Source organism: Mustela lutreola, chromosome 12, assembly GCF_030435805.1.
Source record: "Mustela lutreola isolate mMusLut2 chromosome 12, mMusLut2.pri, whole genome shotgun sequence".
Taxonomy (NCBI): Eukaryota; Metazoa; Chordata; class Mammalia; order Carnivora; family Mustelidae; genus Mustela; species Mustela lutreola.
This window is the reverse complement of record NC_081301.1, coordinates 88,428,374-88,442,723: the sequence shown is the minus strand read 5'-3', so window position 1 is coordinate 88,442,723 and position 14,350 is coordinate 88,428,374. Positions and strand designations below refer to the sequence as shown.

Below are 14,350 nucleotides of genomic sequence, written 5' to 3'. Positions count from 1 at the left end.
TAAGACCGGAAATCGAAGCAACACAGGACACCTTCCATTGGAAGGAGTGACGTCATCGGTTCTGGGCTGAGGTCAGAAGTAGCGGGCAGCAAAGCACACAGCTCGTGGGTCCCCTTTGGCCCACGGCCTGTTTCTTGATGGCCAGTAAATAGGAAATGGCTTTGAGATTTTGAAGTGTTGTTTAAAAACAAAGAAGCACATAAACAAAGAAACTGTGACAGAGACTTTGTGCGGTGCACAAACCCCGGATGTTTGCCAACCCTTCAGCATACAGAATGGATTGCGGGACGGTACTGGACTGGGGCAGACCAGCTTAGTGGGGAGACAGAAACAGTCTGGACAAGGAAGACAAGGAGGGTGTGGGTGAGAGCGTGAGAGGAAAAGCAAATTTCTCCAAGAACAATATGAAATGAATAGAAAGCATTAACACAAAAGGCCCATGAAGAGGTATTTTCCATGAGGCCACCTGGCCCAGAGGCTCAAGCTTCACAAGCCTACTACACCTGCCTAGTGAAGTTCTTCACTATAGAAGTTATGACAATGCCGGGATGAGAAAGATGTCAGCTCAGCTCTGGAACCAAATTCCTTCACTGAACTTAGCAAGGGTTAGACTGTCCTCAAAATATCATATACCACTTCATCTGTGAAAGCTACTTCTTAGGGATGGCAACTTTCCCTCCAAACCTGCAAGGGGCTGAAAGTTCTCACAAAGGTCATGCGGACGCTCTCTGGACCTGGGAGGTGCTATCCTGGGCAGCATGGGGGGTAGCTGCTGGGGCTTCGCAGCAAGACAGCCCCTGGGGGGCTTATCCTGACTGGGTGCACCTCTCTCTCCCACCTCAGTCCCTTCCTCTGGTCCCCTCCAAAGGAGAGAAACAAGGCCTACCTCCTGTCCACATCTTTATAGAGCATCTAGTACTGTCTACATACATAAACAGTCCCTCCAAAAATGAAAATCATTTTAATTACATGACTTTAAAGATCTCCATTCCTGCCCAGTTACAGAAATGAGGACAATGTATTTCTTGTTAAGACTGCATCGCCTTAGCCTACAGTGAGGGATATGTCATCTATCCTGCAGTGAGTATCTGTCACTAAAATACACTTGACCTTTTCAGCAGGGACCATGATGAAGGGACCTGTGACTGTCAGGCAGAATCCCAGGGAACAGTCCTGCAAAATACCTCATCTGGAGAGGCCATGCACCTTCATTCGGTTTTACGACTTCCAAGTGGTTCCTGGAATTTTAATCCTAACTGCCTTTCTAGGGAATTTATAGGACCGCTGAAATGGAGAGTTCTGGTAAGTTCTCATGGTTGGCATTGGAAAGCCATTAGCAGGCAGTCAGCAAGAAATCCATCCTATGTGTGGCAGGTTCAGGGGTTCACGTACCAGTTTGGGGCTAGAGGAAGAGTTTGAATTGATAGTCTCCTTGTGGGTAGCAGCGGTCCTGGCTGTGAAACCCATCTGTGCACTGGCTTCTCTATACTAGGTGGCCATACTACCTTGGACACTCAAGGATTAGAGGTGGCAATTTCCACCCCAAACCTGGAAGGGGCTGAAGGTTCTCACAGAGGTCATGCAGATGTTTTCTGGACATGGGTCTTGCTTACTTGAATCAAAGCCAGTTTTCCCAAATGTTTGGCTTTTTACACTCAGAAATTGCCTACTTCCCCTGCTCCCCCTCTTCCTGGCAGTCTCAGTGAGCTCTGGTGTGTGCTGGCCACTGTCCTGGGCATAGGGACACCATCGTGAGCAAGAGGACTCCAGACTGTGCCTGGAGGAGCTTAGGGTCTAGTGGGGGAACTGGCTGAAAGTGGCTCACTCCAGACCCTCCCAACCCTCTCTGCTTCCCTGGGGCTGACCCTGTCAGGGTCTGGCCCTGGTGCTCCTCTGGAGGTGAGGTGTCCCCTCCCCAGTGTCCCCAGATGCCCACGTGGCCTTGAGGTGGTTCAAAGCCTGAGTGAGGCTTCTGCTCTAATAGAAGCTACTCTTTTAACTTCCCCTGTCAGCAGGCAGACTCATGAGACCTCTGAGGATAGGCTCTGCCCGCGGAGGTGGGCAGGGGATTCGCTCAGAGTGGGCTTTGGTGGGGCGATTTCTGCTAAGAACATTTTCCACAGAGATGAAATACTGCAGTGTGGAGTCCTGCTTCCTCATTTACTAATCAAGTCTGTCTGCATCTCCTCATCTGTCAGGTGAGGATAATGATCCCGCCTCTCTCCTTGGGCCCGTTGTAAAGATCGCGGGAGTTAATACATGTAAAGACTTAGCATGCTGCCTGGCACATAGCAAGTGCTCGTTAAATGTTAGCTCATGTTATTTCTGTTCACTCTAACAGAAGGTCTCTGTGATGATACCACATTTGCAAGACACTTTTCACCAGATGTAAGAAATGTTTCAGTAGTTATTGGAGGACACTTCAGAAGCTACGGAAGTTTCCAGCATTCCGCCGGCATGTCCCTGCCTTTTCTACCTGCATGGATGAGCATATTAGCATAGCAGTCCTGTGTCACTAAGATATTTGACAATAAGCCCATCAGCGATTCCCAACTCCCAAACAAAGGGAAAGCCTTGAAGGGAAGCATTTTCCAGGAGGAAACCTATTTTCTCTCCTCAACTCATTTGGTGGAGGTAATCGGAAGCATTGGGGTGAGCTTCACTAGGGTGCGGAAGCCTGGCTGTGCACACTTCATTAAATCCGGGCACAAAAAGTAGTGTCTTAGTTATTGAGGGGAGAAGGCTACAGGAGCCAATGGAGCCTGAGGAACGTTGTGAGCTTGGCTGGAAATGAAGAACAGTTGGCGTGTGATTCAAGAAAATGTTTAGACGGACCAAGGGAATATGGAGAGGGCTCTGCCACTCATGGGGGACGCTGTTGACATACCAATTCCTTCTTCTTCATGCACTCCATGAGGATGATGAACAGATGCTGGGCTTGGGTCCGAGTGTACGTGAAAGTCTTCTGGATGGTCACCAGCAGCTGGTCCCTCAGAGATTCATTGATAAGTCTGCAGTTAGAAACAAGGTCAACATTAGGTCAACCTATCTCCTCGTCACTACGAGTTTCTGAGGAATATTCTAGAACCCAGGAAAGCACTGTGGGGATTGAGTTTAGACAGGAGTTATTTCTTCCTGTATTTTTCTCACCACAGTTATTTCAGCTGTGGTAATTTAAAACTACAACAACAACAGTACACTTAAAAATAATTATCCATTTTAATGTCTCAGAACCTAAAAGAGTAAAATCAGAAGACGAATTTGGTTCTTTTTTTTTTTCTTTGTCTCTCTTTTTTCCTTTTATATGGCATGTGTCTAATACCCTCTTCCTCAAGTGCTCTTATCAAAAAAAGCCTTACTCATTAGCACCGTAGCAAAACTTTACTGTATTACATATATGAAGATTTAAATTTCAACTTCATCTCTAATTGTGGGGGGAAAAGCTTCCATCTCAGTAATTTGAACACCAAGGAGGAGACATGGGACTTACGTTTCTTCTAAAACCACTTCCTTTAGGCGGTAACTTCTCTGACCAATGATTCAGATCACCATTTATTTCAAGCCTTGACATAAGCCAACAGGAAACTGACCCACAGGAGGTTTAATATAAACTATTTCATCTGGAGAAAGTTTTCATGCTAGAGAAGAACAAGGAAAAGCAAGGGAAGTACCTGATACCCAGCCACTGCCCTGTTGCCTCTCGAAGACGAACCAGATGTAACTTTTAACACCACCTTCTCTAACTGGCCTGGTGAGAACTGGGCTATCTTTACCAGCCATCAGATGGCAGGGAATGAAAAATCACTTTACTCTTCATAGATTCTGTCCAAAATCAGGAGGATAAAACTGCTTCCAAGGACCAGTGACAAAATTATCATACTTTGCCTAGCATTTTGTGGTTTTATCATTTTTTCCCCCATAATTGAAGAACCAGAAACTCCTCTATACAAGCAGTAAAATAGAAGTATTTCATTTGGTGCTCATGGGAACCCTGTAGGCAAAAGGTCTGTATAATTGAAAAGGGAAAGGTATTTTAGCTGTAAGAGCTGGATGCTTAAGGTCAGAGCTAGAACTAGAATCTAGGTCTTCTGATTCCTTGTCTAGTACTCTTTCCCTTACGCCACTTTCTCTCATTACTCCAAGGCCTCTCTTCATCACTGTGTACCTGAGAAGCAAATTATAACATTTGCTTTCATGTGAAAGCATAACAAATTTTGTGGCTTTCAGAAAGCAAGATGGTGGGCTTGAGGATATCCTTCTGTGCCCCAGGATTGTGTGAGGATCACTTGAGCCCACTAGGTTGGACAATATGGTGCCCTAAGCTTTGAGGAGGGTGCACTCCTCATGACGGAATTGTATCAAGGATCCTGGAATGTCATGCAGCTTGATGGAGGACGGGGTTACGGCTTCTGCACCCCAAGTAGATTTATACCATGAATATTTAGAAAAAGAGAATGATCCAGATGAAGTTGAAAAAGAAAGTAAAGTTGGGACAGTTGGATATAATCTAATCTGGGGGTATAGGGAAGACTCCTTTGAGGAAGTGCTGTTTAATCTGACACTTGAAGAATACAGGAGCATAACAGGATTGGGGAGGTGTTGGGGCTCAGGAAGAGCATTCTTGGCTGATGAAATAGTGCCAACAAGCCCAGACTGAAAACATAGGGTCGGTATGGCTGGAACATGGAGAGCAAAAGAAAGAGTGAAACAAGATGGTGCTGCAAAAGGGGTGAGTATGGAGAAGATCCTGGGAGACTACTGAGATGGTGTTAGAGACTTTGGATTTTATCCCACAGGTAATGAGGAACCTGCGGGAGAGTGACATGATCCCATCTGTGTTGCCAAATTTCCTGAAGGGTCAAGACATGAGCACTGTACTTGACAGGCAACCCATGTGGATGGGTCTAGAGGGTTCTGCGGTACTGAGTATACATAAATGCTATACATGATTAACAACACAAGAAGAGACTCTTCTCATTAGCCACTTGATAGATCTAATCATTCATCGGCAGGTGTTTAATTTTGATAACAACTCGAGATTTCCATTGCTAACCATCTGTAGTGAAATCCCAGTTCCCAGAGGTCATTAACTGTTTGAGGAACCTGTCTGTTATTCATATGTAGTCTATCAGTTTGTAAAAACTGAGAAATCATGTACAACTTAGTCGATTGTAAGCTTCATTAGTGAGGAGAGCTGAAAGACCTTGAAGATGTCTTTATACTAAGAAGTATAAAGATCTTATATTTTTTGGCCCAATTTTGCAACTGAATGAAGCTGTGCCTTTAGTTAAATCACTTAGCAACAGAAACCCAGAATTCTACCTCTACAAGTACAAGGATTCTCTAGATTGGTGTTTTCTAAAGTGTGGGGTGCCCATCACTGATTGAACAGAGTGGTTTTAGGGGAGACGAAGATGACGTAGTCTTTCCAAAGGATTAAGTTATACTTATTAAACATCAAATGACTGTTATTCCGGCTTTAGTTCTTGTACCATCCTGATTGCATCAAGAGGAAAATCAACATTTTTTATGCTTCTTTGGCTTTATTAACTCATAAGCATTTGTAAGTATCCCCCTTTTGACAAAGAAATATAGACCCCATGCTTTTTGCAGGAAGAGTTTAAGAATTTTTAAAAGAAGATCCTGTATAGCATCTGGTGTGTTCAGAGCACATCATGGTTTAGGACATACAACGGCATCATATCACCTGATTTTCATAACAATCTGAGAGCAAAACAGGTAGTAATTCCACTTTGCAGAAGAGGAGACTGTGGTCCCAAGAGACCAAATGATGTGTACAAAGTCACAGAGGCTGATGATCTCAGCGCTTGAGCCAAGTCTGCCTTCCATCGTGGTGCTGCTTTTCCTGTGTGAAACCTCTAAATATGTCTTTTGGTTTCCTACTCATCTGCATTGGAAGTAGAAATTTAAGTATATATATTTGTTTTAGGAAATTGCTTTTCCTTCTTGTGATAGGACATCTCAAGGAAATCAGATGAGTTTGAAGAAGATACGGGGAAGAGGTGAGGACAATGGCAAAGTGCATTTAGTATGCTGAAGATTCTATTTGCTTCTGATTTCCTCACAATTATTTGCTACGCTGAATGAGATGCTTTCTTTTTGGCACAAAGACTTCCTCTGTCTTCTCTAAGGACCCTTTCTTACTTTGTGACCATATTCTGTAGGATATTGGGAAGCCTACATTTTTGAAATTACTGTTTTCCTAGCTCTTGGCATTTTTTTTTTTTTTTCCTGCACAACACCGGAATGATTTAAAAATTTTGACCGTGATATTTAATCACCAGCAAAAAATAGAAATAAGCCCATTTTAGATTTCTTTTTATGGCACCAGAACAGTGATTGAGAATTTCTTGACATCAAAACATGGTCATAGTATTATATAAAATTTTCATTTTAGACTTGGGCCTCTGACAAAATGGTGCCTATTTATAGAAAATGCTAATTTGTGGCTCCATATGGACCAACGCTATTTTTGGTATACCTCAAATTAGAATGTTTCTTGATTTAGGAAGGGTAGTCATTGAAGTGAGGAAAATCTCCATACTATGGCATTTGTGTTTCCATTTCGACGCTGAACTTGTGATCTGGAGCTTTTTGGATGAGTCACAGAAGTATCTGAAATAGGTCGATGTTCATCCAGTGCTCGGACCTTCCCAAATTTGGCTATTTGTTTTCTGTTCAAAGGTTAGCAATACAACCCACACGTGCACACTTTTCTCAGAATGACTTTAATTACCTGCCATATCCGAGTTTTGTTCCTTGATTTAAAAATAAGAAAATACAATTAGGATTCAATGGGACATGAAGAGCTAGACGTAGGTTAATGGCTTTCATCGAGCAGTGAAGCCCTTCTCCTGCCCTCCATACACGCTCTGGGTTCATTTCTTCAGATACAATACGAGAACATTGTACCTCTATAAATAAAGATCATTAATAGTATCACAATTGGGCACTTAAAAGACATCATTTGCCAGAGAATCTCTAATGCTCTAAAGAAAAATGAAATTTTGTCATTGGCTTCATGCCAAAGCAAATTACTACATGTAACCTTAGGACATGGAAAGGTTCCATGTCTTTCCTAAGGTCACCAAAAAACGGCATTTTTCTTCTCTTCTCTTCCTGTCCCCTTCTTCTTCCAACTTTCTCCCTCTCCTCTTCCTTCTTCTTCTCCTTCTTCTTGCTTAGTAAAAGTTACCCCTTCCTCCCAAATGCCATGACCCTGGGGTCACGAATATTAGCATGATTCTTCCATGAGGGGTGGGACAACACTGTGAATAAAAAAAGCATCACAGTCACCAGGGTTAGGCTCTCTGGATGGAAGCTGTCACTTGCTAGCTATAGGATCTCGTTCAAGTTGTTGGGTCTTTCCATGTCATGTTTTTCATATACGTGAAGTGAGAATTACAAGACTGCTTATCTCATAGACCTGTGAATATTTAATGAGTTAATCTTTGTAGAGGGCCTGATGCGTAGCAAGCCTTATGCAAGCATTTGTGTTATAAACACACAGTCCCACATGGCTCCTGGCTCACTGACATTCCGTCTTCTTAAGGAGCAATGCCAGTGGCTGGGGCCTTTGTGTGCAATACAGACCTCTCTCCTGAGACCACCGGAGCTCTTCTTGCTCCACCCCATGGTATAAGGCCACTCCCAATCCAAGCTGGAAAAAGAACTTTCCCACTTCAGAGAGGTCAGAGATCACCTGTTCTTTCTTACATTTGGGAAAGAGGGATGCATAGCAGACTTAGGAGGCTTCCATACCGTGGAAACTTGCAAACACTCCATGCAGACTTCTGCCCATCTACTTACTCATTCAGCAAACAAGACTGGTGCCTGCCAGGCACTCTGTGAGGGGTGGAGAGATGAATAATATCTAGTCTTAGCCTCAATGAACTCATAGAGTTGTAACCCATATATTCTGGTCATCTATTAATAGGTAACACACCCCCAAACTTAGTGATGTAACAGAGGGTTTTTTTTTTTTTTTTGCCTGTGTGTTGAAGATTTGTGGGTCAAGAATTGAGGCAGAGCACAGTGGGGATGACTCATGGCTGCTCCGTGATATCTGGGTCCTCAGCCGGAGAAGACAGAATGGCTGTAGATGACTTTGGTGCCTGAACCAGGGCCATATGTCTGGGGCTTTTTTCCTCTCCATGAGCATCTGCTGGGGTGCAATGTCCAAGATGACTTCTCTGCTCCTTTGTCTGGAACCCAGCCTGGGATGGCGGAGAGAACTGAGGACTGGCTGGCACTGTTCTCTCTGCTGGTTGCATGGTGGATGGACTTCATACAGGACAACTGGCTTCTCTCAAATTGAGGATTCCAAGAGAGCATTCAAAGAGGCCCAGGCCAAGATGTCATGACTTCCTCTGATTTAACCTCATAAGTCCCAGAATGTCATTTCCTTACATTCAATTAATCAAGCATGTCTAAGAGTAGTCTGGGTTCAAGAGGAGAGGAGGGAGGGAACCCACCTCTTGGTGGAAGGAAAGCAGGAATAGACAGAGAAGGAATATACAGATGGTGGTCATCTTGGAGACCAGCAAACCCGTCAAGGGGCTCTGTTCAGATGAGACATTATAAAGCATCAGTCTTTTCCACAGTTTAATGATAAACAGCATCAGGTGTCTTACTTTCCTTTTTTTCTTTTCGTAGCGGATTATGAGAATCACCGTTTTCCTTAAAAGTGATAGTCTAACCACTCTGAAGTATGAAGTATTTTCAAGTGTTACTACTGATTCAAAGCACAGAACCGGCAAATATTTTCTCCCTTGCTTCAGTGGTCCGTTTACATCTATTTAGCTTGTACTATCAACCAGATGGTTACTTTTAGGCCTTGGGCATCCGGCCAGAGACTTTTGTCCATGGACACCAACATCGTACTCTGTCCCTCTTAAGTGCAGTGTGCAAGGGACATCTTCAGCCAAATGTGCACATGCTTGGATCAGCCTTAATGCCCAGCTTAAGTCACCATCAAAACCAGCCGGGTGTTTTCTTGGTGACCTCATCTCGATTTGAAGGCTGTTTGGAGAGGAAAAGCAGCAACAAGCACCTGCCAAAAACTTGAGAGAAATTCTGACTTACTAAAGTACTGGTCCAATTTATGTTATGCTTTTTTTTTTTTTTTTTGAAGGGGCGGGCAGTGGGAGAACAAAAGAGGGAATCATGAGTAGACTCTATATCCAGCATGGGGCCTGATGAGGGGCTTGATCTCACGACCCCAAGATCACGACCTGAGATGAAATCAAGAGTCAGATGCTTCACTGACTGAGCCACCCAGGCACCCCCCAGTTTACATTAGTCTTAATCTACCTTTGTTGGGGCCCTCCACCATCTTACTTGGATGGGACCAATAGACTACTAATCGGTTTCTTCTCTATGCTCCCTTAATCCATTCCACACATTGGATTGAATGGCTGTTCTACAAAGCAGGGATGATTCCAACACATCCTTCTGAAATCCCTGCAATAGTTTCTCATCACTGGTAAGATAACATCTCAACTTCTGACATTTCTGGAGTTTGTATGTTGTTCATCTGAAAATTTAGCCAAGGGATTTGAACTTTGGGATAAATTAATGATACAACTTAGGAGCTCACTGTTTTTCAGAGTCTGGAGACTACAGTGGGAAACTAATCTGCTAAAGATTATATATCTGAAAGCATCAGAGCTGACCTCAGAGGACAAGAGAGTCACGAAGGAAGAATCTTTGATAATGAACTACACTGACCTAAATATGTAGGCTCAACTCAGTGTGGTTACATAAAGTTAGTATTTTGTTGCTTAATGACTAGATACAAGGGGAGATTTCTTCTGTTTTATCCCTGAGATAGGATGTTCTATATCTTATGTGTGAGAAGACTGAGACTGAGTAACATAGTTTTAAGGATCTACTATTTCCCCCAGAATTACTCCCCAGCTTTTCTGATGCCCAGAGTTCCTTTTAATTAACTAAGAAGCCAAACAATATTTTGCGCAACCAACTGGGATCCCTAAGAGCAACTCTTAGGTTAAGTGATATTTCATGTTAAACTCACAGGTAATTGACAGATGCTGATGGCTTGTAGAAACCATTTCTTATTGGACAGAAAGCTGGGGAAGATGTAATGAGACCCAGGGAAGTGACCAACAGATGGGATGGCATGGGGAGCAACCTACTTTGCCCAACTTCTTACGGGAGATCAACTCCAGATACAAATGGCTTCTATCAGCAAAGACCTGTGAAAATAGTACCTCTGTCTTGTCTTAATATGTAGCTTAGAAAAGTGGTTCACCTGGGCTTTTCCTGAGGGTTTTATCTAGTCACGTGAGGTGGTGAGAATGATCTTGGAGAAGCTGCCTGTAATCGGGGAGGATGCACACTTGTGGATATGATCTGTTCAAAAAATATCATTTACCACTACCCCCAGAGGGAGCAATTCTTATTTATGTTCACTTTCTCCTTATTTTTTTACTTTTTAAAAAATCCACTCTAGAGTCTTGAGCTAGATATGGTAAAACAGAAGGTGCGGATACACATACAAAAGGAAACAGAAGGGGGGTGGTGCAGTGAGGTTGAGGGTTGTAAAGAGAGGCACACTATATCTATTATAAGACAAGATCTGTGCTAGGCATTTTGTGTGTGGCATTTCATAAAGACAGATTAATCCAAGAAATTCCTAACTAGACTAACTCCTTGGATGCATGGATGATGACATGTGGCATTACTTATGTATTCTATTTTCTTGGTCTACATCAAGGATCAAGGTGCTGAAGACAGATGCTTTTCCACAGTCCTATTACCTTGATTCCGTTCTCCCTTCTCTTTGCCCATAGCATATCACTTTCTAAAGTATTGTATAGTGCACTTATTACGTTAACTACTTATCATCTATCTGACCCTGCTAAAATCTAAGTTCCATAACCACACTTTTGTCTATTTTCTTGACAGGTGTATTTTTACCAGTGCCTAGAACAGTGTCTGGAACAGAGGAGGTCTTCAAAAAATATTTGTTGAAGGGTACCTGGGTGGGTGTGTCAGTTAAGCATTTAACTCTCCATTTTGGCTCAGGTCATTATCTCAGGGTTGCGAGATTGAGCCCCACATTGGGCTCCATGCTCAGCGGGGAATCCGCTTGACATGCTCTCTCTCCTTCTCCCTCTGCCCCTCCCCCAGTTCATGTGCTCTCTTGCTCACTGTCATTCTAACATAAATAAATCTTTTAAAAAATATTTGTTGAATGACTGAACACATAATGTTGGACGACAGAATGTAATTAAACAACGAAGGGAACAATGTCCAATAACACTGAAAATCCAACAGACACTGAAGGGGTCTCCACGTGGTAGCTCAATTAGTTATGTTATCCAGTATAGCCACACATGGCAATTCAAATTTAAATGGATGTACAGCTAATAAATTTAAAATTCAAATCCTTAGTCACACTAATGACAGCTCAAGTGTTCAGTGGCCATCTGACTGGACTGAGGACATTGCCATCATCACAGAAGGTTCTACTGGACAGCACTGCTCTTGAGGCAGACGGGGCTGCCAAGCTCGTTACCTTGGGCAGAAACTAGGAAGACATGTAGGTGAAAAATCCTCAGCAGTGTTGGCTGTGTCTGTAATTTCTCTCCTTTCCTTCTTTTGGGTATGAACATGCCCAAGAGTGAAAACTGTTGTGGGTTGCCAAAGCATACAGGGACTGCCACATGGTCAGGTAGCGTCTCTGCTGCCAACACTGAAGGGGAGCACACGCCCTCTGTGATCACCCCACCCACGACTATTGCATGTCGCCAGGCAGGAGGAACAGTGGGATATTTATCGTTTTAGGCCCTCTGTAAAGGACAGAATCAGAGCTGGTCTTAGATGTATGAGATTCTTGGGCAGGCAAACATGCTGGCTCCTCTTTAACTGACATGTTTTAAAGGCTGGTCCAACATTTACTCAGAGCAGATGCTCACCAGCACGTGAGAGAAGGGGGGCAGCTGGAAGCTGTCATGAAGTTTCACTCGGCTCTAGGGCCTGCAAGCCTCCTGCAGTTCCTGGTCTCCTACTCCCAGAGGCAATACCACATAGCTGCTAGGACTATAGCTTCCAGCCCCAGTGTTCCAGGACAGACCCTCCGTAGCAGGAGCTGTTGAGCAAACATCCTAATCTTTCTGTCCTCAATTTCCTTATTTATAAAATGGGGATAGTTATCATAGTGACCCCAGAGAGTGGATGATAGACTGTGTTTAGATCGGGTTCTTGCATGCAGAAGCTTTAAAAAAATTCAATGTTTCAAGTATGCTTTTGGGAAGAGGGTCACAGGTACGGGGGGGAAGGATGGGGTAAATCTCAGCTCTCAGTCGAAGTAATTTGTCAAAGATTCCTTCGGACCCCATATTCGACTCTAGGAGATGTGGGAGCAAGTAAGACTATTTTTTCAGATGGATTAGTGACGGATTAATTCCTCACGGTTTTTCAATTATTCTTTCTTATAAATTATCCATAGACAACTGCTCAGTTACTCTGTCCCTCAATGCAGCTTCAAACAGTACCCCACAACAAAGAGCCTCTTGTTTCTGATATCCTATGTATTATGCCTGTAGAGAAGGACTCATATTGTCAGATAATTTAGACTGATGCACTTCATGGTGTTGATGAAACATTGACTATTTCCCAGACATATTTCAGGCAGATAAATTTATTTTCCCCTTGGCTTCATAATTCAATGTGCTATTTGATGACTGTCTGGTAGTGATATATGGGGTTATCTAGAACACTTTGTCTCCACTCCAGAATAAAAGTAGCCACCCATGGCATGTTGACTGAATGGCTCTTTCTTTGCATCATTGTTAATTCACCATGGAACTCTTTCCCCTGAGCCCAAATATGGCCTCAGACTCATTCTCAACACAACATCCTAGGACGCTGGTATCAGTACATTATTGTTGACACTCAAGATGAAAACTATTTGTCATGCCTGCATTAGAGATAATAAAATCTCAAATATACTATCAAATGGTGAATACCAAGGATATCGCAGTGTTGAAGAACTCCAAATTTTAGGTTTGTCTCCAAGACACTGAACTAGGACCTCCATGAACTCAAAGGTATAGATTTTTTACTGCTCACTTTAGGGATCACTGCTTACGGATACTTGATTTGCACTGAATATCTCCAGAAAACACAATGAATATGTATATCAACTCGAAGACAGTTGTCCAGCAATTACGACAACTAAAGAGAAAGCTCATTGAAGCTGAGTGGAGACTTTTCTTGACAACAGTAGTACAGATGTGAGTTAACCTTGGAATGCTACATTAATGCATCTTTAGTGTGTCTCTGGTGGAAGAAGCTTTTACAGCACGTGGTCACTGCTCTATTTAGTTTTTATGAATCCTGTGGTCCATAATCAACAATGAGAACTACGTGGGGAACCTAATGGAAATCCATTAAGAACACTGCAAGCGTTATCTATTATTAATGATACCAGCGGGTGAGATGTTAATCCACTCTATTTCTAGAAGCTGCAGGTTCTCCTGTCTGCCAGGATGATCAAAATTCATCTCCTCTAAGGTAGAGGTATTAAATACCAGGGCATTTTATTATCTGAGGCTCCCTCAGACACATTTTAAATGTGTTTGTGGATTTTGAAGTCCTCATGGCTTCTCTTCACAAGAGAAAGAGGCTATCTTGTAGAAGCAGGTGGGGACATGGACGTGTATATCTCCTGCTAAGGCAGCAATGGGGAGGACAAATCAGTCTGGTTGTTTGGTGAATGGAAGGTTCGTTGAGATGGCCCTAGGAAGCAGCTGGGGCCAGAATGCAAAGGGTCTTGAGTCCAAGCAAAGGACTGTGGTCTTGACCTGTGGATTAATGGTCTTTAACTGGCTCCACAAAGAAGCCCCTAGAATTTTGAGGAGGTGCTTCAGAGCTGTCTGAGTGAGTGACACCTGGACAGAGAGAGGCTCTAGACCAGTGGCTCTCAAATTATGGTCCCTGGACCAACAGCATCTGCATCTCCTGGGTACTTCTTGGAAAAGCAAACCACCTGGCCAATCTGACCGAACTAGAAAATCTGAGATGGAGCCCAGCTATGTGATTTTTAATAAGCCCTCGAGGTGATTATGATGCAAGATAAACAGTTGAGAACTACTGGTCTAGGCCTTCCACCTCAGCTTCACCAGAGTAAACATGTAAACATGTGTGTATCTTGTCTTATTTTTTTTAATTTAATTTTTTTCAGCGTTCCAAGATTCGTTATTTATGCACCACACCCACTGTTCCACACAATACGTGCCCTCCTTAATACTGACCAACCCCACCCCCTCCCCTCCAAAATCCTCAGTTTGTTTCTCAGAGT

General features: G+C 43.2%; 1 protein-coding gene across 10 annotated transcripts in view; it reads right to left on the bottom strand.

The window, feature by feature from the left end:
* The window catches only part of TRPM3 (transient receptor potential cation channel subfamily M member 3), a 489,615-nt gene that overhangs the window by 160,733 nt on the left and 314,532 nt on the right, over window positions 1-14,350 (bottom strand). For all 10 annotated transcript variants that reach the window (XM_059143480.1, XM_059143482.1, XM_059143481.1 and 7 more), the window contains one exon: window positions 2,888-3,011. In XM_059143480.1, the coding sequence (XP_058999463.1) occupies window positions 2,888-3,011 (124 nt within the window). The remainder of the gene's footprint in view (window positions 1-2,887; window positions 3,012-14,350) is intronic.